General features: G+C 41.7%; 1 protein-coding gene across 1 annotated transcript; it reads left to right on the top strand.

Moving 5' to 3' along the window:
• Positions 1-1,374: 1,374 nt before the first annotated feature.
• Positions 1,375-21,993, top strand: LOC106607772 (clavesin-2). The gene is made up of 6 exons (XM_014205113.2): positions 1,375-1,804; positions 2,264-2,703; positions 3,458-3,632; positions 16,984-17,094; positions 17,392-17,612; positions 20,012-21,993. The coding sequence occupies exons 1-6, from the start codon at positions 1,796-1,798 to the stop codon at positions 20,103-20,105; spliced, it is 1,050 nt and encodes a 349-aa protein (XP_014060588.1). The 5' UTR covers positions 1,375-1,795; the 3' UTR covers positions 20,106-21,993.
• The last annotated feature ends 1,383 nt before the right edge of the window (positions 21,994-23,376 follow it).

Raw genomic sequence — 23,376 nt, 5'->3', positions numbered from 1 at the left:
TCCATTCATTTGATTTCCTCCACACACCCGTCAGAACAGAATGCAATTATCGGCTGCCCATTTCCACCTCCCGCGGGAGTCTGTTTTTCCTCCCTTTCACGGTGCTCAGCTGTCAGTCAGTCAGTCCCCCTGCTCTCTCTGGCCCCTCACGCTACATGACATTATGATCCACGCGCTGCGCCTTATCTCCCGCCACTTAGTCACCAGTGGCGGCTCGAGCTTGGGAGCAACTGAGTGACCGTCCCGCATACCCGATTGCTAACCAACACTGTGATTCACTAAACGAAATAACCAATTAATAAACCTCACACAAGCTTTGCAGAATGTGTGACTGAATCCGAAGAAAATACACAAGGTACAATGCATAATTGGTTCCAGTTTTCGTGAATAGGAGAACGTTTGTTCAAACAACATGCAGGACCTATGATTATTCTCCAGGTTGGCAATTAGAATAGCCTACAGGCCTCACTGGAAATCTCGTTGAACGTGGAATAGACGTTGAAATGACGTCTGTGCCCAGTGGGAGGTTTACGCATCATTGTAAGGGCTCAAATCAGCAGCCATGATGCCGGATGTTAGCTAAAAAAATCACATCGACTGGACCTCTGGCCACTAAGCCACGGGGTCCCTGTGTGTGTGTGTGTGTGTGTGTGTGTGTGTGTGTGTGTGTGCACCTGTGCGCATGCCAAGTCTTCCACATCAGTGTTCACCGTTGATTTTCGCTCTCAGAGCTTGGCAGAATGTGGGCAAACGTGTAGCATATCTTGTGATCCATTTTTTTTGGTCCAGGGGGAGAGAGCAACAAACGCAACAAATGCTGGACCGGACAGGTTGGTATATTCAGTTCAGCGGGCACCACAAGACAATTCATTTACCTTATTGAAACAAAGGCCATGTCGGGATGTTCCTGCAATCAGTTAAATAGATCTATCAAACCAATTGTGTCGTCTATTTGTAGCAACGTTGTATGCATTTTGATGTGAAGTATAACAATAATGAAACAACGTGGGAAAAAGTCATCAATGTGAGAATTTTGTATTTTTTCACCCAACTTTTCGTTTGATTTCACGTTGAATTCGCGTTAGTTGAGGGAACATGTAAAGAGAAAGACAATTAACCAATAAGTCATGAGGACACTTATTTTTCCGTTCTAATTGTAGGCCATAGCCATAAGAAAATGTATAGCCTAATGCAGAATTGCCCCCCAATGCAAATGCTAAATGACATCAACATGATGGGACTGCATAGGTTGGCGGTCGTTTCAAAAATGTATTTCATAAGCGACAGCACCAGAACAGCCTAAAATAAAATGAATAATGCACGCCACACAAAATGATGAGAGACAGATTGAGACGAGGATAGAGTAGAAATCAACATCAATTCGGATGTAAAATCAGAGTGAGGAGCCCATATGCGGTCTGGTAGCAGCCAGTGAGCAGGTGTTTGGGTGCGATGAATAGAGAGAGGAGAGTGGGTGATTCTCCCCCCTCCACCATGTGATGACGGTCAGACTGACTGTGTCACCGGAGCGATGGTTTTAGTCACTTTCAACAGCAACTAAACGGCAACAGTAGCACTTGACGTAAAGCCTCCACCACAGAACCGGAGCAGCACGGCGCTCAGAACAACGGGACATGAAGTTGGTCCAACATCCAAACAATTTGGTACCAAACACACAGAATGGAAATAGACTGCAGGCTGGATGGAGTGAGGATGTCGACGGAATATGTCGCCTTGATTCTTCGACTGTAATTTCTAGCAGTCGGTGACAGCATCTCTCTGATTTTGAATTGAAATGCTTTCGGTAAGGAGAGTTATGACAAGAGTTGCTGCAGGGTGCCGCATTGCCTGCCCGCTTGGATAGTGTAATGCTTTTATGGTAATTGTAATATTGGTATTTTGGGTGGGGATGGACCATAATGGCTGTCTTACAGTTGTGTGTTTAGGCTTTCAACATAGCCAGCAACATATTTAGACCCATTTGGGAAGTCAGCCACAGCCAGTATTGTGACTGAACTGAGAGATATAAATGTCGACGTATGAAAAGAAACTTGGAAACAGAAGTCAAATGTACGGTACAGGTGGTAACCTAATGGAGCTGTCCAAAAAGTGAATACTGCCTATGTTGCTTGCACCTTCTATCATACTCAGGGAAGCAGGACGATATTTGAAGTCAGGCTATAATTTTAGGGTCCTGATTTAGAAGGTTCAAAAGGCCTGTACGTGACGCATTCATTGTTGACGACTTTGGCTCTATCTACAGGAACATTTTACCTACCATTCAATATTGTCCGTGGACGTTGAAGCCAGAACGATGACTCACTTACAATCCGGCTTGTCCCCAGAAACACTGGAGAAAGCCAAGGTGGAGCTAAAGGAGAACCCCGACACTGCACATCAGGACATTCAGGAGGTGAGGGACATGATTATCACGCGCCCAGACATTGGCTTTCTTAGGACAGACGATGCTTTCATCCTACGCTTTCTCAGAGCTCGGAAATTTAACCATTTCGAGGCGTTCCGCCTCTTGGCCCAGTATTTTGAGTATCGTCAGCAAAATCTGGATATGTTCAAAAACCTCAAAGCAACCGATCCGGGCATCAAGCAAGCTCTCAAAGACGGATTTCCGGGGGTGTTGACCAACTTGGACAGATATGGCAGGAAAATACTGATTCTCTTCGCTGCTAACTGGGACCAGAGCAGGTAATGTCCGTCTGATATTAGGGAGCTGTCTTTTCAGAACTACTCTTACACCACTTGACAGTTTGCTTGCTGTCGACCCTCTATTTATTTTTCACAAATCTGTGTTATTGGCTTTGTTAGAGCCTAGTCTTATGAACATAACTGAAACATAATCCCCACAAACTGAACTATGAACCCAAAGGCAATCCCTGTCAGTATCATGGATGTAGGCCAGGCCAGGCAATGAGAAAAGTTTAGGCTGCACAGGCCAGTAGAAATTATATCATCACCCCACTAGTGAATGTTGAATTTAAGGTCTAAATCAGATACAGTCAAATTACTTTATTGCAGAGATTTGACTTTAGGGGCCCACTCATGTGATCTCCATAGTCACAATGACAATTACATGAGTCATTTAAAACAGCCTTTTCAGACCTCATGCAATAGCAGGATGTGATGAACAAGCAAAATACCATCAGGAATGGCCATTAACTTAATCAATAACCGCACTCACACAAGTCAAATTGTCTCTCCAATCTGATTCTCTGTATTACTCTCCTGAATGAAAATGGTAAAGAGTCACTTTCTGTATATAATGCCAAACAAGGGTATGCTGGTTACATTTAATTTTAACTGGAATTACAGTACTAAGATTATTTGGTACATTTGTTATTACGTAATAATTACACAATAATCACTTAATGACCACTTTGTCTTATGTTTGTAATCTAGGCTACTTAGAAAAGTCCCTTAATGCTTTTTCTCACATCTATAGGTATACATTTGTGGACATACTGCGAGCTATTCTGTTGTCGCTGGAGTCCATGATAGAAGATCCAGAGTTACAGGTGAATGGATTTGTCCTGATCATCGACTGGAGCAACTTCACATTCAAGCAAGCCTCCAAACTAACACCGAGTATGCTGAGACTGGCCATAGAAGGTCTACAGGTAACAGTCTCAACATTTTTCTAACCCTTCTCTTGGCTGGGCTCCACATGACTCAGATTAAGTTCTTAGCTACTTTTGACACTTGTCTCCATTTACTGAGATTACCCAGATCACTCCTAATTTACATGGGTTTGCTACATTTAATCATCTTAGTCAAGCCTGCCACAGGGATCTTGTCCTCTTGGGATTTTGAATACACCAGACACTTGTCAGGTGCTGCATTTATGAAGTGCAGATCTCCGTTGTTCTTACGGAAGTATAGCACTACTGTTGCTAGTTTATATGCGTTGGACATTAGAGACAGGGTCCATTTCAACCCGCTTACCACACATGGTCCTGTGTACCTACTGGAGAAGGTGGACACGTCTCGGGAATCTTCACCAGAAACTGTTTCTGATCAACTATCTCATCGTTCTCTTGGTTATGCGACAAACTCTTTGAATGTAAAAGCACTTTCCACTCAATAATCACTCTTCTGTACTCTCAGAAACGACTTTACAATCAAAGACTTGCGTAAGAAAGAAATCATTATATTCATATTTTGATTGCTGGCTCTATTGTAGGCCTGTGATAGAGACTCAAATTCGAACAGCATTCCTTTGACCCGGTTCAATCCTTTCTAATGGAAGAGAAAAATACAAGCTCTCTGGCCAAGTGGATCCTTTGGTAGCTGGCCAACTAAAATATAAATATGATGTGGAGCCTAAGCCTATAGCCTAATAACCAAATGCATAAAGACATTTCTCTGAACGTCCTTGTGAATGTCAGCCAATTCCTCTTGTAACCCATTATTCAAATTCCAGTGTATGAAAAGTTTAGATAGGCTAGCTGTGTAGCCCGTGTAGCTGTGTATAATGTACCATGTAGAGCATAGGCAGTTATCATCAGAGAGGTTTGTTGACTGAATAGCAATGGAGGACCATGACGAGGCCGTTGCACATTCCATTGCTTCTCCAGACACAGAATAGACTGTGAATAATTGATCACTGCTATTGGTATCTCAGTCTCCCAATGTGCCCACTACCAAATCATGCGGGAACACGCTTGAATGGAAAACAAAAGAAAACACACAGAAACATTGTATAACTAATGGAATCAGCCACATTTTCCTCCCTGTCTGAGTCGGAGACTGAAAAACCCCAACTGAATCTGTTTCCATTCGATCGAGTTTATACTTCATCTACAGTATTTCATATATGTTCATCAGCTCTACAATAGTAGGTACTTCATAAGGTATATAGGATATTATTACATGGTATGGTATACCACTATGGATTTTCCACCTCAGACACAATATGTGACCCCTCTTCTCATAATGCTAACGCCAGAGAGAAAAGCTTCTCCTATTGTAATCAATAGTGGCGACATCCTATCTGTGAGCCCACTTGACACTGAGCACTGCGAGTATCTCTGGGTGTTGCAGCCCCCTGGTGGGTTTTGTAATGATATTAAGGGTCTCATGTGTGTCACTATGCCTGTCAGTAAGGGCAGAAGCACTTTCAACATTAGGGTTTCATTCTCAGCTGAGGTTAACACTCGTTGCCTGTATGGTTATTGATTTTTGAAAATACCAAGACATGTCAAGATGTTTTTTTTCTTCATATTATGTTGTGAAGGTCATGTAGTAGCTGATGATCTATCCATCTTACATATCATTGGTACTTGTGCCAGGTGCAGCTCACTGTTCGCTGCCCACCAGGGTGCGTGTGTGTTGCTATGTGTGCGTATTTGCGTGCGTGTGTGCGTGCGTGTGTGCGTGCGTGTGTGATCTTCAGGATCTTGGTTCAGGTTGTTTATCATTTCCTGGCAGTACATTTGTTATTGCCAGTGGGTGGTGTGTTCAGAATACCATGAAGAATTTCAACACTACTGACAACAATGAAAACCGTTTAACACTACCGCTGGCAACAATGAAAAACACTCTGCTGGCAGTTTTTTTGGAAGATTCTGAAGCTGAACAGAAAAATGGAAATTCAAAGAAAAGCTGAAGATAGCCCATAAGGATATTTTAACTGTGTGGTAATTGAGTTCCTTATTCCCGAACTGACAGTCACATCTATTGTTGTTGGAATGGCTAATACACAGAGCACAAACTCCAGTAGAGATTTCATTGTGTATTGGCAAAAGAGGCAAAAGAAATGAATACTTGTTCAGTGCGCAGACATTCTTGGCAAATCAATTCCAAGAAAAACAAATGCTTGGAATGAGTAGAACACATCATGTTGGCCTTGGTTTCCCCAAGCTATACTTTGTTATCTTAGAGCCTCTGATGTTTCCTTTTGCTCCCTCTCTCTCTGTCTTACCGATGCCTTTTGTCCCTATCAGTCTAGAGAAATAACTTGTGTTCAGCAGCCAATCACAACAGACCAGTCCTCCCCATCCCACCCCACAATGAGTTTCCTTGGCAACCTGTCCATCCGCCATGCTATGTACTCTCCAGATGGGCTGTGCTGCTAGATGAGAGAAAAACACTTCTGCCATTCTCCCTCAGTGTGGGTGATGATGTGTACATTGTTTCTGTGGGTTTTAGACAGAGTGGGGGATGAATCTATTTTTCAACCTATTTACATTAAAGGTCCAATGCAGCTGTTTTTTTTTTATATCTCAATATCAAATCATCTCTGGGTAACAATTAAGTAACTTAGTGTGATTGAGTTAAATTAAAAAGGTCAAAAAGAGAAGAAAAAATAGCTTCTTAGCAAATAGCCATTTCTGTCTGGGAGGGTGGAGGGGAAAATGGAAAACTAGCTGTTATTGGCAGAGAGGTTTGGAACTGTCTTTCTGATTGGTCTATTAACTAATTTACCACCTGGTGATGTCACCAGTCAGGCCAAAACTCAATCCCACCAAAACAGGCTGTAATTTCAGGCATTCTTTTCAAACAGCTCTTACACTAAAATGACGATCATTTTCACAATGTCACAGTATTATTCAAACCGCATAGTGTGCAAATATATATAAAACACAGGGAAATCAAGTTTTTGATTGCACTGAGCCTTTAACCTAATTCTGCAGATGTAGGGTTGTAGTCAGTCCCTCTGTCGATTTGGCCTGTTTCTCCATAATTATGTAACATGGTGCAATGGTGCTAATTCACATCTTAAAAGGTGACAGTTTATTCCCATTTAGCCAGGCTCAATCCATCAGTTTTAATTATATATGAGGGCAACACATTTTTCAAAAGCTCTTGTGCAACAAGATTTAATGTGGCCAAATTCTCATTACTTTTAATAATGATAGTAGGACATTGTCAGTGAAATAATTGGAACTGCGAGATGTTCATGCTTGGAGCTATCTTCAGAGCTCAGTTTATTAGCACTCTATAAAGTATTCATACTGCACTGACATTTTTTTTCAAATACGTAGAAAGATGAATTTCCCAAATGTGTTATTTTTCTGCATATGGCTAATAGACTTGTTTCAGTAGCAGCAGACAAGCGTGTTTTGTGCATTGAGGCCCGACATTATACGCTGTTCTGTCTGAGGCTTGGGATTAGGAAAGTACTTTTGTGAAGTGATGTAGTATAAATAGGTTTTATGGCTTTATGCTTGAGAATGAAAGTGCTGGATAATTTGATGGACTATTTTGACCACTAGGTTTATTCGATTGTTTTTGTTGTTGCTGGGATTTAACTTGGGTTTTGCCTAATCTTTGAATGCCCTTGCGACTTGTTCGATTGACAAAAAGATGTTATCTCTGTATGTGTCTTTTCCCCTTGTTATCTAACATCCATATCCCTCGGATTGCATATCTATTAGCTGTCCAGTCAGAGTCTCTCATCTATCAATGCTCTTCTACATACTGTAGCTACTGTACACATTATGTGTAGGTAGTACTTCAGGGAGAAAAAAACCTTTTCCTAGACAAATGCATCTTACAATCCACTGAGAAAAAGAAAGAAGACAGGTTTTTGTATTGGTCAGTATCCTTAGCCAACTCAGTGATTCTGTATTGTTTGGATAGAAGCTATGAAGGTTTGATTCATCCATAGCCAGTAATGTCATTACAGATTGATGAAATACCCACTGAGCTTTGAAGGGGTTAAACAAAGTGTCCGTCCTTTTCTACTGAAGTGGTGAAAAGGCCAGCAGAAGAATACTGACCGGATCCTAATGCCATTCTATGAATACCTCACTGAGCTCTGATGTACTGTATCCCATCGACTGCATATTTTATTAAGCCCACCCACAGGCTGGATGAGTTGAAAGCAGTAAACCGCTCAACATGGTTCTCCAAGCTTGTCGATAACGCAGGGATCTCGCTCTATTGTATTTATGTCGTATGGAATCCAGTCATGAACTAGAGCCTTTCCTATGCGTTTATCTCCACAGTCAAAGTATACCCAAAAGCTGTCAAAAATGGATTTTACCCTCCCTCTGTCAAGTCTGGACTTTTATCGAGGGCAAGAAGTCTGTATAATATTCACAGATTCACTCCGTTAACACATTTAGTGTGATTCAGAAGAAGGGAACCTTTCCTCATGAGAGGTCAGGGATTATTCAATGCTGTGATCAACAGTGCATTACACACGTAACAAGTCCAAACAAAGTACTCCCTCCATCTGGCTGTCTGACTGTGAATCTCCCATCTGGATGTTCAGCTCCACTGGCTCCTATCCCACAGCCCCATCCAGGATACTCTCGGCTGGCTGAGGAAACAGCAGCACACATACCTGGGAACGAGGGGCAGAGGAATACGAATTGTTATTCTGCTTGCCTCAGATTCCGATTCACTCTGGAGTTGTGTTGTTGTTTCTCCTGCAGCAGAACTGTGCCGGTCTGGTCTGCAACAGGATTGGACTAGCCAATGAGTGGAGCTTCATCCCTCACTCGCACTGCTAAGTAAAGCAGGCCGTATCTGGCTGGTGCAGATAAAGTGTCTCCTGCTATTGACGTGACCTATCATTTGTGACTGTGTCTCTCCTTTCTCCTCTCTATTACCATGACTAAATGTGTTAATTCCAGGGTGTATCTCTTCAAAGAAAGCAGAGAATGTGCAATGGTTTTGTCATTTTAAATGTACTTTAACGTGGCTCTCAATCAAAAGCCTTCCCCGAGGATAATGCTGCTGCTTACTGTAATCTGCTTTTAAACTAGTGCACATGAAGAGGTTTGATTCCGGTAAAGAGATATAACAAAGTAGCATCTTCACTTCAGGCTACGTTTCCTTTTTAAAAAGGGCTCTGCTATATGTACGTTTTATTTTTTTCATTTTCACCGCAGGATGAGTTCACTCATCCTTTATCAATGACTCCTGACAGGAGCAGAGCAGAATTTAGAGAGCTCGTCAAGCCAGGAAAAGATGGGCTCATCAGCTTCTAAAAAAAGAACGGGGAGACATGAGAGCCGCATGCCATAATGTTCAACATCAACAGTAGCGGAAGAAGCCCAGATTGAAAAATCAAATATGATTTACATATTATAGGCTATCAGTGGCGTTTTTAGCATGTACATCTTGTTTTTTGGGGGGCTCAAAACAGGTGGGGCTCTGCCAAGATCAAATGATAGTCACTGTTGCAATCGGCTAATCAGCAGGTTTTGGTAGACAAATAACATGTCATCAGTGTATACCGTTGACTCCTTGTGGAACAACACAGTTTGTGTCACGGTTGTCGTAGGAATGAGCGGACCAAAGTGCAGCGTGTGTGTCGTTCCACATCTTATTTAATCTGTGAAACTATGCAATACATAAATAAACTGAATAAACAAAATAACAAACCGTGACACAGGTGAAACAAACACTACTCAAAAATAATCTCCCACTAACCCAGGTGGAAAAAACCCCTATTTAAGTATGATCTCCAATTAGAGACAATGAGGACCAGCTGCCTCTAATTGGAGATCATCCCAAACAAACCAACATAGAAATACAAAAACTAGAACATAACAACATAGAAATAGAAAACATAGAATAAACCCCCCTGTCACGCCCTGACCTACTCTACCATAGAAAATAACAGCTTACCATGGTCAGGACGTGACAGTTTGTAAGCTCATCATTCTGGGATTTTGCCAGTATGTGTTCATCAGTGTTCACTGATGAGTTTGACAGCTTGGCTTTATAGGCTTCTATTGCCATAAATGGCTCTTTGCAATGCAAGGGAATGTCCCATCAGCAGTCGATGCCAGATGGACTCCCCTTGAACCTCAGCTCTAGTCTCTAGCTTAAGTTGCTTGGGAAAATCTGCGATGTAACATCAGGAAACTTCTAGATATCCAACAAAAGGACATCAGGAGGCTAAGCTGTGACATCACAGCCACTAAGAGATCAAAGGATCATTTAGCTATTTGAATAAGAATTTTAAGACCCCTTGAAGTATAAAAAAAAATAACAAAAGAAGTTATTTGATGAAAAATGATTTTTGACCTTACTGCTATTAGCCCATACAATCGCACTGAATAACAGATTCACTACATGGAACAACAGATATGAAATAACACATATGGAATCATGTAGTAACCAATGAAGTGATAAATATACACTACCGTTCAAAAATTTGGGGTCACTTAGATATGTCCTTGTTTCTGTCCATTAAAATAACATCAAATTGATCAGAAATACGGTGTAGACATTGTTAATGTTGTAAATGACTATTGATTTTTTATGTAATATCTACATAGGCTTACAGATGCCCATTAACAGCAACCATCACTTCTGTGTTCCAATAGCATGTTGTGTTAGCTAATCCAAGTTTATAATTTTAAAAGGCTAATTGATCATTAGAAAACCCTTTTGCAATTATGTTAGCACAGCTGAAAACTGTTGTTCTAATTAAAAAAGCAATAAAACTGGCCTTCTTTAGACTAGTTGAGTATCTGGAGCATCAGCATTTGTGGGTTCAATTACAGGCTCAAAATGGCCAGAAACAAAGACCTTTCTTCTGAAACTCGTCAGTCTATTCTTGTTATAAGAAATGAAGGCTATTCCATGCGAGAAATTGTCTAGAAACTAAAGATCTTATACAAAGCTGTATACTACTCCCTTCACAGTACAGCGCAAACTGACTCTAACCAGGATAGAAAGAGGAGTTGCTCAGCTGAGCAAGAGGACAAGTACATTAGAGTCTCTAGTTTGAGAAACAGACGCCTCACAAGTCCTCAACTGGCAGCTTCATTAAATAGTACCCGCAAACACCAGTCTCAACGTCAACAATGAAGAGGCGCCTCCTGGATGTTGACCTTCTAGGCAGAGTTGCAAGAAAAAGCCATATCTCAGACTGGCCAATATAAAGAAGATATTATGATTGGCAAAATAACACAGACACTGCACAGAGGAAGATTGGAATAAAGTGTTATGGACAGACAAATCTAAGTTTGAGGTGTTCGAATCACAAAGAAGAACATTCGTGAGACGCAGAAAAAATGAAAAGATGCTGGAGGAGTGCTTGACACCATCTGTCAAGCATGGTGGAGGCAATGTGATGGTCTGGGGGTGCTTTGGTGGTGGTAAAGTGGGAGATTTGTACAAAGTAAAAGGGATCTTGAAGAAGGAAGGCTGTCACTCCATTTTGCAACACCATGTCATACCCTGTGGATGGAGCTTAATTGGAGCCAATTTCCTCCTGCAACAGGACAATGACCCAAAGCACAGCTCCAAACTATGCAAGAACTATTTAGGGAAGAAGCAGTCAGCTGGTATTCTGTCTATAATGGAGTGGCCAGCACAGTCACTAGATCTCAACACTATGGAGCTGTTGTGGGAGCAGCTTGACCGTATGGTACGTAAGAAGTGCCCATCAAGCCAATCCAATTTGTGGGAGGTTCTTCAGGAAGCATGGGGTGAAATCTCTTCAGATTACCTCAACAAATTGACAACTAGAATGCCAAAGGTCTGCAAGGCTGTAATTGCTGCAAATTGAGGATTCTTTGAAGAAAGCAAAGTTTGAAGGACACAATTATTATTTCAATTAAAAGTAATTATTTATAACCTTGTCAACGTCTTGACTATATTTCCTATTCATTTTGCAACCCAATTCATGTATGTTTTCATGGAAAACAAGGACATTTCTAAGTGACCCCAAACTTTTGAACGGTAGTGTATTTTATATTTGAGATTCTTCAAAGCAGCCACCCTTTACCTTGATGACAGCTTTGCACACTCTTGGCATTCTCTCAACCAGCTTCACCTGGAATGCTTTTCCAATAGTCTTGAAGAAGTTCCCACATATGCTGAGCACTTGTTGGTTGCTTTTCCTTCACTCTGCGGTCCAACTCATCCCAAACCATCTCAATTAGATTGAGGTCGGGTGATTGTGAAGGCCAGGTCATCTGATGCAGCACTCCATCACTCTCCTCTTGGTCAAATAGCCCTTACACAGCCTGGAGGTGTGTTGTGTCATTGTCCTGTTGAAAACAATTGATAGTCCCACTAAGCGTAAACCAGATGGGATGGCGTACAGCTGCAGAATGCTGTGGTAGCCATGTGGGTTAAATGTGTCTTGCATTCTAAATAAATAACTAACAGTGTCATCTGCAAAGCACCGCTACATCATCACACCTCCTCCATGCTTTACGGTGGGAACCATACATGTAGAGAACATCCATTCACCTACTCTGTGTCTCACAAAGACACGGCGGTTGGAACCAAAAATCTAAAATTTGTACTCATCAGACCAAAGTACAGACTTCCACCGGTCTAATGTCCATTGCTCATGTTTCTTGGCCCAATCAAGTCTCTTCTTCTTATTGGTGTCCTTTTGTAGTGGTTTCTTTGCTGCAATTCAACCATGAAGGCCTGATTCACGCAGTCTCCTCTGAACAGTTGATGTTGAGATGTGTCTGTTACTTGAACTCCGTGAAGCATTTTTTGGGGCTACAATTTCTGAGGCTGGTAACTTTAATGAACGTATCCTCTGCAGCAGAGGTAACTCTGGGTCTTCTTTTTCTGTGGTAGTCCTCATGAGAGCCAGTTTCATCATATCGCTTAATGGTTTTTGCGACTGCACTTAAAGAAACTTTCAAAGTTCTTGACATTTTTTGTATTCACTGACCTTCATGTCTTAAAGTAATGATGGACTGTCGTTTCTTTTTGCTTATTTGAGCTGTTCTTTCCATAGTAGGGACTTGCGCTATCTTCTGTATACCACCCATACCTTGTCACAACACAACTGATTGGCTCAAACGCATTAAGGAAGGAAAGAAATTCCTCAAATTAAATTTAAAAAGGCACACCTGTTAATTGAAATGAATTCCAGGTGACTACTTTATGAAGCTGGTTGAGAGAATGCCAAGAGTACGCAAAGCTGTCATCAAGGCAAAGGGTGGCTACCTTGAAGAATCTCAAATATAATATATATTTTGATTTGTTTATTTTGATTTGTTTAACCTGTTAGGGCTAGGGGGCAGTACTGACACGGCTGGATAAAAAACATACCCGATTTAATCTGGTTACTACTCCTGCCCAGTAACTAGAATATGCATATAATTATTGGCTTTGGATAGAAAACACCCTAAAGTTTCTAAAACTGTTTGAATGGTGTCTGTGAGTATAACAGAACTCATATGGCAGGCAAAAACCTGAGAAGATTTCATGCAGGAAGTGGCCTGTCTGACAAGGTGTCGTTCTTCTTGTCTCTGTTTATTGAAGAGTGAGGATCTTAGCTGTACCGTGACACTTCCTACGGCTGCCATAGGCTCTCAGAAGGCGGCAAAATGCTGAATCGTGGCTTTGCAGGCTCTGGCTGAAAAAAAGTAGCGCGTTTGGGTAGTGGCTGGTTACAGTACTGTGAGACTCAGGCTCGTGCCCGCGTCGACCGAAGCTTTGTTTTCTTTCCTCTGTTTAGCTAAATGGACATTCCCGGTCGGAATATTATCGCTTTTTTACGAGAAAAATGGCATAAAAATTGATTTTAAACAGCGGTTGACATGCTTCGAAGTACGTTAATGGAATATTTAGATTTTTTTTGTCACGAATTGCGCCATGCGCACGACCCTGATTTACCATTTCGGATAGTTTCTGGAACGCACGAACAAAACGCCGCTATTCGGATATAACGATGGATTATTTTGGACCAAACCAACATTTGTTATTGAAGTAGCAGTCCTGGGAGTGCATTCTGACGAAGACAACAAAAGGTAATCAAACTTTTGTAATAGTAAATCTGATATTGGTGAGTGCTAAACTTGCCGGGTGTCTAAATAGCTAGCCCGTGATGGCTGGGCTATGTACTTAGAATATTGCAAAATGTGCTTTCACCAAAAAGCTATTTTAAAATCGGACATATCGAGTGCATAGAGGAGTTCTGTATCTATAATTCTTAAAATAATTGTTATGCTTTTTGTGAACGTTTATCGTGAGTAATTTAGTAAATTGTTAGTGAATTCGCCGGAAGTTTGCGGGGGTATGCTAGTTCTGAACGTCACATGCTAATGTAAAAAGCTGGTTTTTGATATAAATATGAACTTGATTGAACAAAACATGCATGTATTGTATAACATAATGTCCTAGGGTTGTCATCTGATGAAGATCGTCAAAGGTTAGTGCTGCATTTAGCTGTCTTCTGGGTTTTTGTGACATTATATGCTAGCTTGAAAAATGGGTGTCTGATTATTTCTGGCTTGGTACTCTGCTGACATAATCTAATGTTTTGCTTTCGTTGTAAAGCCTTTTTGAAATCGGACAGTGTGGTTAGATTAACGAGAGTCTTGTCTTTAAATAGCTGTAAAATAGTCATATGTTTGAGAAATTGAAGTAATAGGATTTTTAAGGTATATGAAAATCGCGCCACTGGATTAGACTGGCTGTTGCGTAGGTGGGACGAATTCGTCCCGCCTAGCCCAGAGAGGTTAACACTTTTTTGGTTACTACTTGATTCCATATGTGTTATTTCATAGTTTTGTTGTCTTCACTATTATTCTACAATGTAGAAAATAGTAAAAATAAAGAAAAACCCTTGAATGAGTAGGTGTGTCCAAACTTTCGACTGGTACTGTACGTGTTTGTGAGAGTCTCGTCTTTCTTCGAGGGGCCATAATAGTTTTATAGGCCAAACCGTTCAGATGCTCCAGACAATTTTGTGAGAAGACCGATTTTCGGGACCTCTCATAGTCTGACAAACACCGCTCTAGCTCTGTCACCTTTCACCGCAGATGCGGAAGTGCCACGTCGGCAGATGTGGTGGATTGCGACGCATCCAATGCAGATATCTCTAGCTTAAACTGATGGATGTTATGGGGATTATTTTATTATGCCAATTAGATTCCCGCGTATGCGGACATCCATCTTAGGTGGCTAATGTCACTTGAAACGGATCAGCTAAAAAAAGCAGATGACATCCAAACATCTGAAGCCAACAGCACGGAACATGAACACATGATCACAGTTGGGCTTCATGCTCTCACAATTTTGGAGGTTGTCCTCCCCAAATTAAGCAGCAGCAGAAGTATCTTGTAGTTTGAATAAATAAATAAATGAGGGCGGAGGTGGTTTCTATTCTTCCCCCTTCCCCCTTCCCTCTTCCCTTCCCCCTTTCTCATTCCCCCAACATCACACTAGGGGTACAGATCAATCCACTTCCACTACCAACAACCAGAGGAAGACAGAGCCTCCATCATGTATTCTGATTTGTGTTTCATGTATAATGCAGATGGCGCCTTCATCCTAGTCAAAGCTGTCGGATGGATCACAAAGCAGGAGGGACGAATATTAGGCAGGCTGATGCTGCTCTCAGGAACATACTCCAGGCTGTGGCAGCCTGGGAGATTTGGTCGGGTGAGGCGACTCGGACCTCTGCCCTATTCCTGTCCACTGTCAGCTGTCTCTGTTCGTTGGTGTCAGATCTTGTGCCAGAAAACTGTGAGCGGCTCCGCTGGTGCCAGACTCTGGACCGCCCGGTGTCCTTGCAGCCAGGCCAAGGGACACTAACCCAGCTGTTCAGCATCACCGTGGCGACAGAGGCTGTCCATTTCTGAGACAGAAAGAGGCCTTAAAGCTCAGTTCTGTCATCTTTGCCATCAAAGTACATGACTCTTTTCTCTCTCAGACACATGCTAGCCACACTGAAGGCGATGACGAGTATCCTGAACAAACAATGGACTCTTAACACCCTGATCCCTGTGATCACAGTACCTGTGTGTAAAAGGATTAAGGTGTAAGGATCCTTCTGTTTGGGCTTCCAGGACTACATGTGCACATGAAGCCGTTACTGTCCTGTTTTAAAAAAGAACAGCCATCTGCTTATCTGCAAACTTTCTAAAAATCCATATGCATAGCCAAGAGGCAAGATCTATCTCCCACGACAAGAACACCCTCTGGCACTTCAACTTGTTGTCTGAAAGTGTGATAGAAAGAATTAGTATCCCCTGTATCTGTATTGCGATATGAGTTGATTGCCGGGCTTAGTCAGTGGAGGTGTACATTCTGCTCGGTAGAAAGGTAGAGCACGGCTTGCGTTAATGAAGAATTAACAGCGTGGGAGGGGAAAACTCCATTATGACAGTCATGTCTGTGATCTTAAATGTCGAGCCTGATGAATATGGATGAATAATGGACAGATTTAAGAGGGAGAACTGCAGTAAGCTAGCGACACCATCATTCACTACCTTCATTAGCTAATTAGAATGATACCGGTCACCATTACACCAGTCTTAAACCTCAGTAAAGTCTTCAGAACAAATGGAAACCACACTTACATATGAAACTGAGCCATTAGCAACTCGTTAAATGTTATGTGAGACTATTGTGTATTTTGAGCTTTCCAGGTGATTTCCCGCTCCAGCGGGCCCTGTGTGGCCAGAGTTTCCCCCGGGCTGTGTCACTAGGTTACATGGTGTACTCTGGGTGTTCCTCCTGTGTCCACCTCACAGACAATCCCCTAAATCATCAGATTACTCATTTACATAAATGTTTCCCCAGAGATCCAGTTATGGTGCTCGCCAGCCAACCCTGTTATATCAGGATATAATCTCAGCATACTCCCTGGGTCCACATTATGACATAGAGATTAGACCATTATGAGAATAGTGTCCAACCTATGAGAAATGCCCTGGCTGCCAGTCTCCAACCTGCATGGCAATGCAACATTGGCCAGAAGACAACAGCACTGAACAATTCAATGTTAATTCAATATACAGTAGCTAGTAAAATAAATGGACTGGGTGATTTTCGATGAGCAACATTAACATAATCCCAATATGCAAACCTGTCAAGATGATGGAAAAGGGAATGGAAAAATAACTTAATGATGTTCAATATACATTCTACATAACAATGTTCAAATCCACTCTCATTAAAACATACTCTCCTCTGACATACTGTGATTTGAATAGAATAAAATTAACAAATCAAAATTAAGTTAGTAACCATACCAACAGGCAGAATAGTGAGTGTATTTGTGTTCTTTGTTGCCCTCAGGACAGCTTCCCTGCCAGGTTCGGAGGAATCCATTTTGTGAACCAGCCGTGGTACATCCACGCCCTTTACACCGTCATACGCCCCTTTCTGAAGGACAAGACGAGAAAACGGGTAGGAGGAGAGTTTGTTGTTGAGGGAACATAACGAAAAATCTTTTCGACAGAGACCACCGGGTCAACTGTGTTGCTGTACAGTATAACCAATGAATGTAGGTTCAATGTGTTCAGCGTCATTTATGATAGCCTTCTGAATAGCCGTGGTCATATAAACAGTGTTCAGGTCAGCTTTTCACAATAGCGAACCTATCCTCTCTAACATACTGTAGACTTTTGCATGCTGTTAGACTGTATATGCTCATTTATCTATCTGTGTCAATGTTGTGTTGTTGTTATGTCCATCCCTCTCCAGATCTTCATGCATGGGAACAACTTGAACAGCCTTCACCAGCTCATGCACCCTGAGATCCTGCCCTCTGAGCTGGGTGGGATGATGCCCCCCTACGACATGGGCACCTGGGCCCGCACCCTTCTGGAGCATGCCTATGACGAGGAGACAGAGTACTGCCCCGAGTCCTACACCCTGTCTGTCAAAGACCTGGAGAAAGACCTGTCTCCCAGAGCCATGAAGAGGTCCGTCTAGACTCATGTTATTCGCGTGTGTCAGTGTGATAGATTGTGTGTTGTGTCTTCATATGAGATAAAAGTAGAGGTGTCTTCTAAGAAACGGACGTGTTAGTCTGTCAGATATGTCATAGCTGATGCGTTTTCTTCCAGGTGTATCATAAAGTACTGTATATGGCTCATGTAATAACCACAGAAATAGGGCAGAAATTGGACATAACTAGGGATTCCTAGACCTATAAGATACATGGAAAACACATTATTGATTTTCTACAGTTGGAGTAATCCTTCATTAAATTGCACAACACGGGAGTAAAGAGCACAGATATCTTTATTCTGGTTTGTGTGTTGTGTGCTAAAGGCCTCTCACCAACATTATTCAGGGGGGTAGCTCTTAGACATAAGCATAGGAAATGGTATACTTGGATATTATAATATGTATTCACTATTCAAAATGCGAAACCTATTCAGAGAAATTGTTCTCAGTGTTTCGTTCAGGTGAGTGGTTTAGTTTCTGAAATCCTCCATGGCAGATAGTTTTGTATGTTTTATAGAAATAATAAGTTAGGCATGGTGACATTAGTTTGCCTTTGTGACAGTCCCTTGTCTCAGGTGAGTTTCTTCAGGGCTGTCTCTACCCACTTACTGGCTCATGAAATGAGCATTAGGCAAAATGGATGAAAATGATGCTCTGATCTGCACTCAATGGAGTGCGCTAGCTACCGCGCTAGCTACCTTCTGGAGCATGAACAGAAGTGATGGAGTTTTACCTTCGGCAATAAGCTCAGTTCCACTCCTGCTGCCACACACAACCCTCTGACTGAACCTGTATAGACATATGACATTGTCATGAAGGCCTTCTTGCCTTGAGAATATTAGGCTATCCAATGTCCTTTTCCCCTTTTTTTCTTGTGTGTGTGTGTGTGTGTGTGTGTGTGTGTGTGTGTGTGTGTGTGTGTGTGTGTGTGTGTGTGTGTGTGTGTGTGTGTGTGTGTGTGTGTGTGTGTGTGTGTGTGTGACTGAAGGAGAGAAAGTACATGCTCTTCCCCCATGCACAGCACATTATCCTTTGTAAAAAAAAAAAATGTTTTGGTTCAGCAGATTTTTATCAGTGAAATGTACTGTCAATGACATTTCTGCTTACCAAGACAATACACTGACGCAGCAGTCAAAGCAATGAGAGATAAGGTACTGTATGGGATGTTCATTGATTCATGAAGGACATAAAAGCATTTAATAATGTCTTTATTCCTATTGTTACCTAAGCCCTCTTTTACCCTGATCTGGCCTGTATCTGTGACAGAAGCATTTGATTGGTGTATCATAGCATCTTGGTCAGAGGCCTGATATATGGTGAACGTAATGCTGTAAATCACCTGCAGCCATATGATCTGAAGGGACTTATTTTAATCGGGGCTTTCAGCTCCCCACTTTACGCTGCGATATATACACCAACATTGCCTTATCCATTACTTGATTTAAAAAATAGCAAAATTGTCTATGAGTCACTGTTGGAGAACCATATGCTCTGAATGATGAGCCGCTGTATCATGGCCACCCCATAATGACACAGCCATACTGAACTGTATGACTGTGATGTGTGTGTGTGAGTGGTGGACTGACTCCAAGGCAGATCTGTTTTACGTCACTGTTCACTGCTGCAGTAATTACATAGGTCCCTGCTAGCAGCAGCAGTAGCTTTATGAACTTCTAAATGTTAAGCTCACTGAGGCTGACAGGATCCTACTAGTTACTATTCCAAAGGCCATTTCAGCCCCTGTGGAAATACTGTACAATCATCTCTTTTATTTTGTTTGTGGGTGTTTTTTTTTTGCCACAGGTGATTGAAGCTCTGGTTGTTTTCTTAGTAATCCTCATCAGTCCTATGAATGTTTGTCCGTCACGGCAGACACAGGAGACCAACCTGTACCAGACTTCCGCATGACGAATGATCACTCCGGTTCCCCCAAAAGCAGCTTAGGTTTCTATTGGAGAAATACATCCGAAATAGGTTCGAGCAGTGTCTGAGGGTGACATTTTGTGATCAAATGACCTTTTCGGGCTCATGTACTATACAAGACAACAACATTTCTAGGGGAAGAGAATGTTTGATGTTTCGTTTGCACGTGCATGTGTGTGTGCGTTTTTGTGTTTTTGGGTATTGCACGTGACCCGAGGCCTCCTAAAAGAATTTATGCTGGGGGGATTTTGGGATGCATTTATGAAACCAATCGTCTATGACCTTGTAAGATTCCTTTGTGTGCTACCTGCTCTGCAGGATGCAAGGGTTCTCTGGTGCTCGCACCTTTGCATCCCATTCCTTTGTACTAGGTGAGAAGTCCTCAGTGATAGTGCTTCAATGAACACAGGCCTCTCTGATGCCAGTCATCTTTTATTCATATCCACAGGTCCCAGTCGGTGGTGGAGCCCGGAGTGCTTAAACGGACAGAAAAAGTGAAGAGCGAGGAGGAGAACATGCAGCCGCTGCTCTCGCTGGACTAAAGTACGGCTCGACAACACAAGCAGACCAAGAAACATCGCCCTCAGACAAAAAGACAGACAGAGGGGAGAGAATTCCCATGCTCCCTCAAACAAACAAAAAGAACACAGAGACATAACGATGCGAGGGAAGAGATTGGAGCACGAGGAGAACCTCTTCTAGCATCATAATGACGGGCAAAGCCGGCATTTTGAGAGATATTTCTAAAAACAAAAAGGGAAGAGAAGCTAATGGTGGAGGTCCAAATGTGCCAATTCAAAACTGTAAATACACTTCTGATCTAAACACTAGGAGGATGGTGGAGTCGTTGTGACAAGAAAACATGTAAAGACTGCTGTTAATATTCTGTATGTGCTTCTCGTGAAATATTTTGTGATAAAAGTGGTACCACCGGAAGTTGATGGGAAATCACGCTTAAAGGGGATTGGAAGCTGGGGGCTTTTGGTACAGTATTTAACATTTCCAAACCGGCAAGTGCAGCTCGGGATATGTTCTAATAATGTTTTATTTTTATTTTTTACATTTAACCTTTATTTAACTAGGCAAGTCAGTTAAGAACAAATTCTTATTCACAATGAAGGCCTACCGGGATCAGTGGGTTAACTGCCAGTAACCATGAAAACATGACAAATGTCTCATATATTGAAATGATTTAGTATCAGCTATTGGTTCAGCTCAGAAGAGGTAACGGTGTTGTGGCTGTGTCATGTGATTCCAAAAATGTGTTCTATTCAAGGATTATCTTGAAGCGATCTGTTTCAATAGGAGAGATGTTGCCCACTACAGCACATACCTACTTGAAAACCAATTTAGATACACTATTTAAAAGATATAGATATTATTTTCCTCATATCTTATTTTAGGATGCTGGAAGTTAAGATACAGTATAATGTATACTTACTTATATATGATATCAAGCTTTTGTGATGGCTGCAGGGATACAGTCAGTTTATGTCACTGTGTGATCTTCCGTTGCTCGCTCCTTTGTTTCTCCCCTGCATGGCGGTGAAGCTCGAGGCAGTGTTCAGCTCTGGAGCCTCTGAGCCCTGACACAGTGCTGCCTTCCTGCTATGTCACTAACATGGATTCACTCTGGCGTGGCTGCCTGGCTGCCCAGAACTAGGCCAGACAGATCGACAGTCCTAATACCCAGTGATCACATGGTCCAGGCAATATCATCTCCAGCTCGATGACTGAGGGACTCAGCTGCTGCAGACCCAGGAACCTCTTTGGTTTCTTTGGTGAAGTGAGGGCGCCGTAACAGCTTGTCAGTGTTACCCAGTCTGTCTGTAGTGGCCGTTAGGTAGTGATGTGTGAGAGGCGTTGCAATAACCCGATAGCTGAACAAGGGTATTGTTATCTGAAGCCTCATTGATCGGATGCTGCTGTCTATGTGTTTCCCCCTGGTTTAAAGTATTTCATGTTTTTGTGTGATGTTCATCAGTATTTTAAGGCATCCGTGACTCGTTTGTCCTGTGTACTATTCAGATCATCCTACGTTACAGAAAGATGATGCAACAACAGCAGCAGCCTTTTGAGGGTTGAACACGTGTTTGAGAATTGAATATGTTTAGCATTCGTAATATTCTTCGAACTATTTTCATGTATGCAGACTTGCCATTTCAACCAAAGCCCCCCTTTGACAAAACAACGTCTTTATTGTATCATGCTTTACTTCATCCATGGCTTGAAGGTACAGTAACGACTTCTTATGACAGTTAATAATTGTTCATGAATTGAATGCATATTATTGCTTTGAGTTAATCCTTTGGTTTCATGTTTCCGTGTCAATTTGATTGTATATACACTACCGTTCAAAAGTTTGGGGTCACTTAGAAATGTCCTTGTTTTTGAAAGAAAAGCAAATTTTTTGTCCATTAAAATAACATCAAATTGATCCGAAATACAGTGTAGCCATTGTTAATGCTGTAAATGACTATTGTAGCTGGAAACAGCAGATTTTTAATGGAATATCTACATAGGCGTACAGAGGCCCATTATCAGCAACCATCACTCCTGTGTTCCAATGGCACGTTGTGTTAGCTAATCCAAGTTTAGCATTTTAAAAGGCTAATTGATCATTAGAAAACCCATTTGAAATTATGTTAGCACAGCTAAAACTGTTGTGCTGATTAAAGAAGCACTTTCTTCTGAAACTCGTCAGTCTATTCTTGTTCTGAGAAATGAAGACTATTCCATGCGAGAAATTGCCAAGAAACTGAAGATCTCGTACAATGCTGTGTATTACTTCCTTCACAGAACAGCGCAAACTGTCTCTAACCAGAATAGAACGAGGAGTGGGAGGCCCCGGTGCACAACTGAGCAAGAGAACAAGTACATTAGAGTGTCTAGTTTGAGAAACAGACGCCTCACAAGTCCTCAACTGTCAGCTTCATTAAATAGTACCCGCAAAACACCAGTCTCAACGTCAACATGAAAAGGCAACTCCGGGATGCTGGCCTTCTAGGCAGAGTTGCAAAGAAAAAGCCATATATCAGACTGGACAATAAAAATAAAAGATTAAGATGGGCAAAAGAACACAGACACTGGACAGAGGAACTTGGATTAGCTAACACAATGTGCCATTGGAACACAGGAGTGATGGTTGCTGATAATGGGCCTCTGTACGCCTATGTAGATATTCCATAAAAACAATCTGCTGTTTCCAGCTACAATAGTCATTTACAACATTAACAATGTATTTTGGATCAATTTTATGTTATTTTAATGGACAAAAAATTTGCTTTTCCTTCAAAAACAAGGACATTTCTAAGTGACCCCAAACTTTTGAACGGTGGTGTACATATAGGAACAGATAAGAGAGAAACTCAAATTAGAAGTCTTGTCAAATCACAGATTATTCAAAGCGGACGTGTTGGGAAGAGTGTTTAATGTTTAAATGTCCTTAAAAACAACTTGCTGAATTCAATTATGTAAATGAATCAAACATGAGCAACCAATAAATATGGACACACAGGTTGGTATCACTCTGCCCTCTTATTTACCTGTTTTGCACTCCTGTATACTGCATACTTTGTTTACGTCGAATGAATATCCTAAAATGGAAAGCCATACTCCTGACGCACACCAATTCCAGCTCTGCAGTAAGGCATAAGAGTGTGAGCCAAACAGTGTCAAGACCAAGGTAATGCTGAAGGTGAAACTGACCTTGTATTTATAGGCACTTTTGTTAGACGGACCTCTGCTGTTGAAGTATGAGTTGCAGACCACTGAACTGAATACATTATGATAACAGCAGGTAACTGAGAGACC

This window comes from Salmo salar, chromosome ssa06, assembly GCF_905237065.1.
Source record: "Salmo salar chromosome ssa06, Ssal_v3.1, whole genome shotgun sequence".
In the NCBI taxonomy this organism is placed as follows: Eukaryota; Metazoa; Chordata; class Actinopteri; order Salmoniformes; family Salmonidae; genus Salmo; species Salmo salar.
The sequence above is the reverse complement of the archived record's forward strand: the minus strand, read 5'-3'. Positions and strand labels throughout refer to the sequence as shown.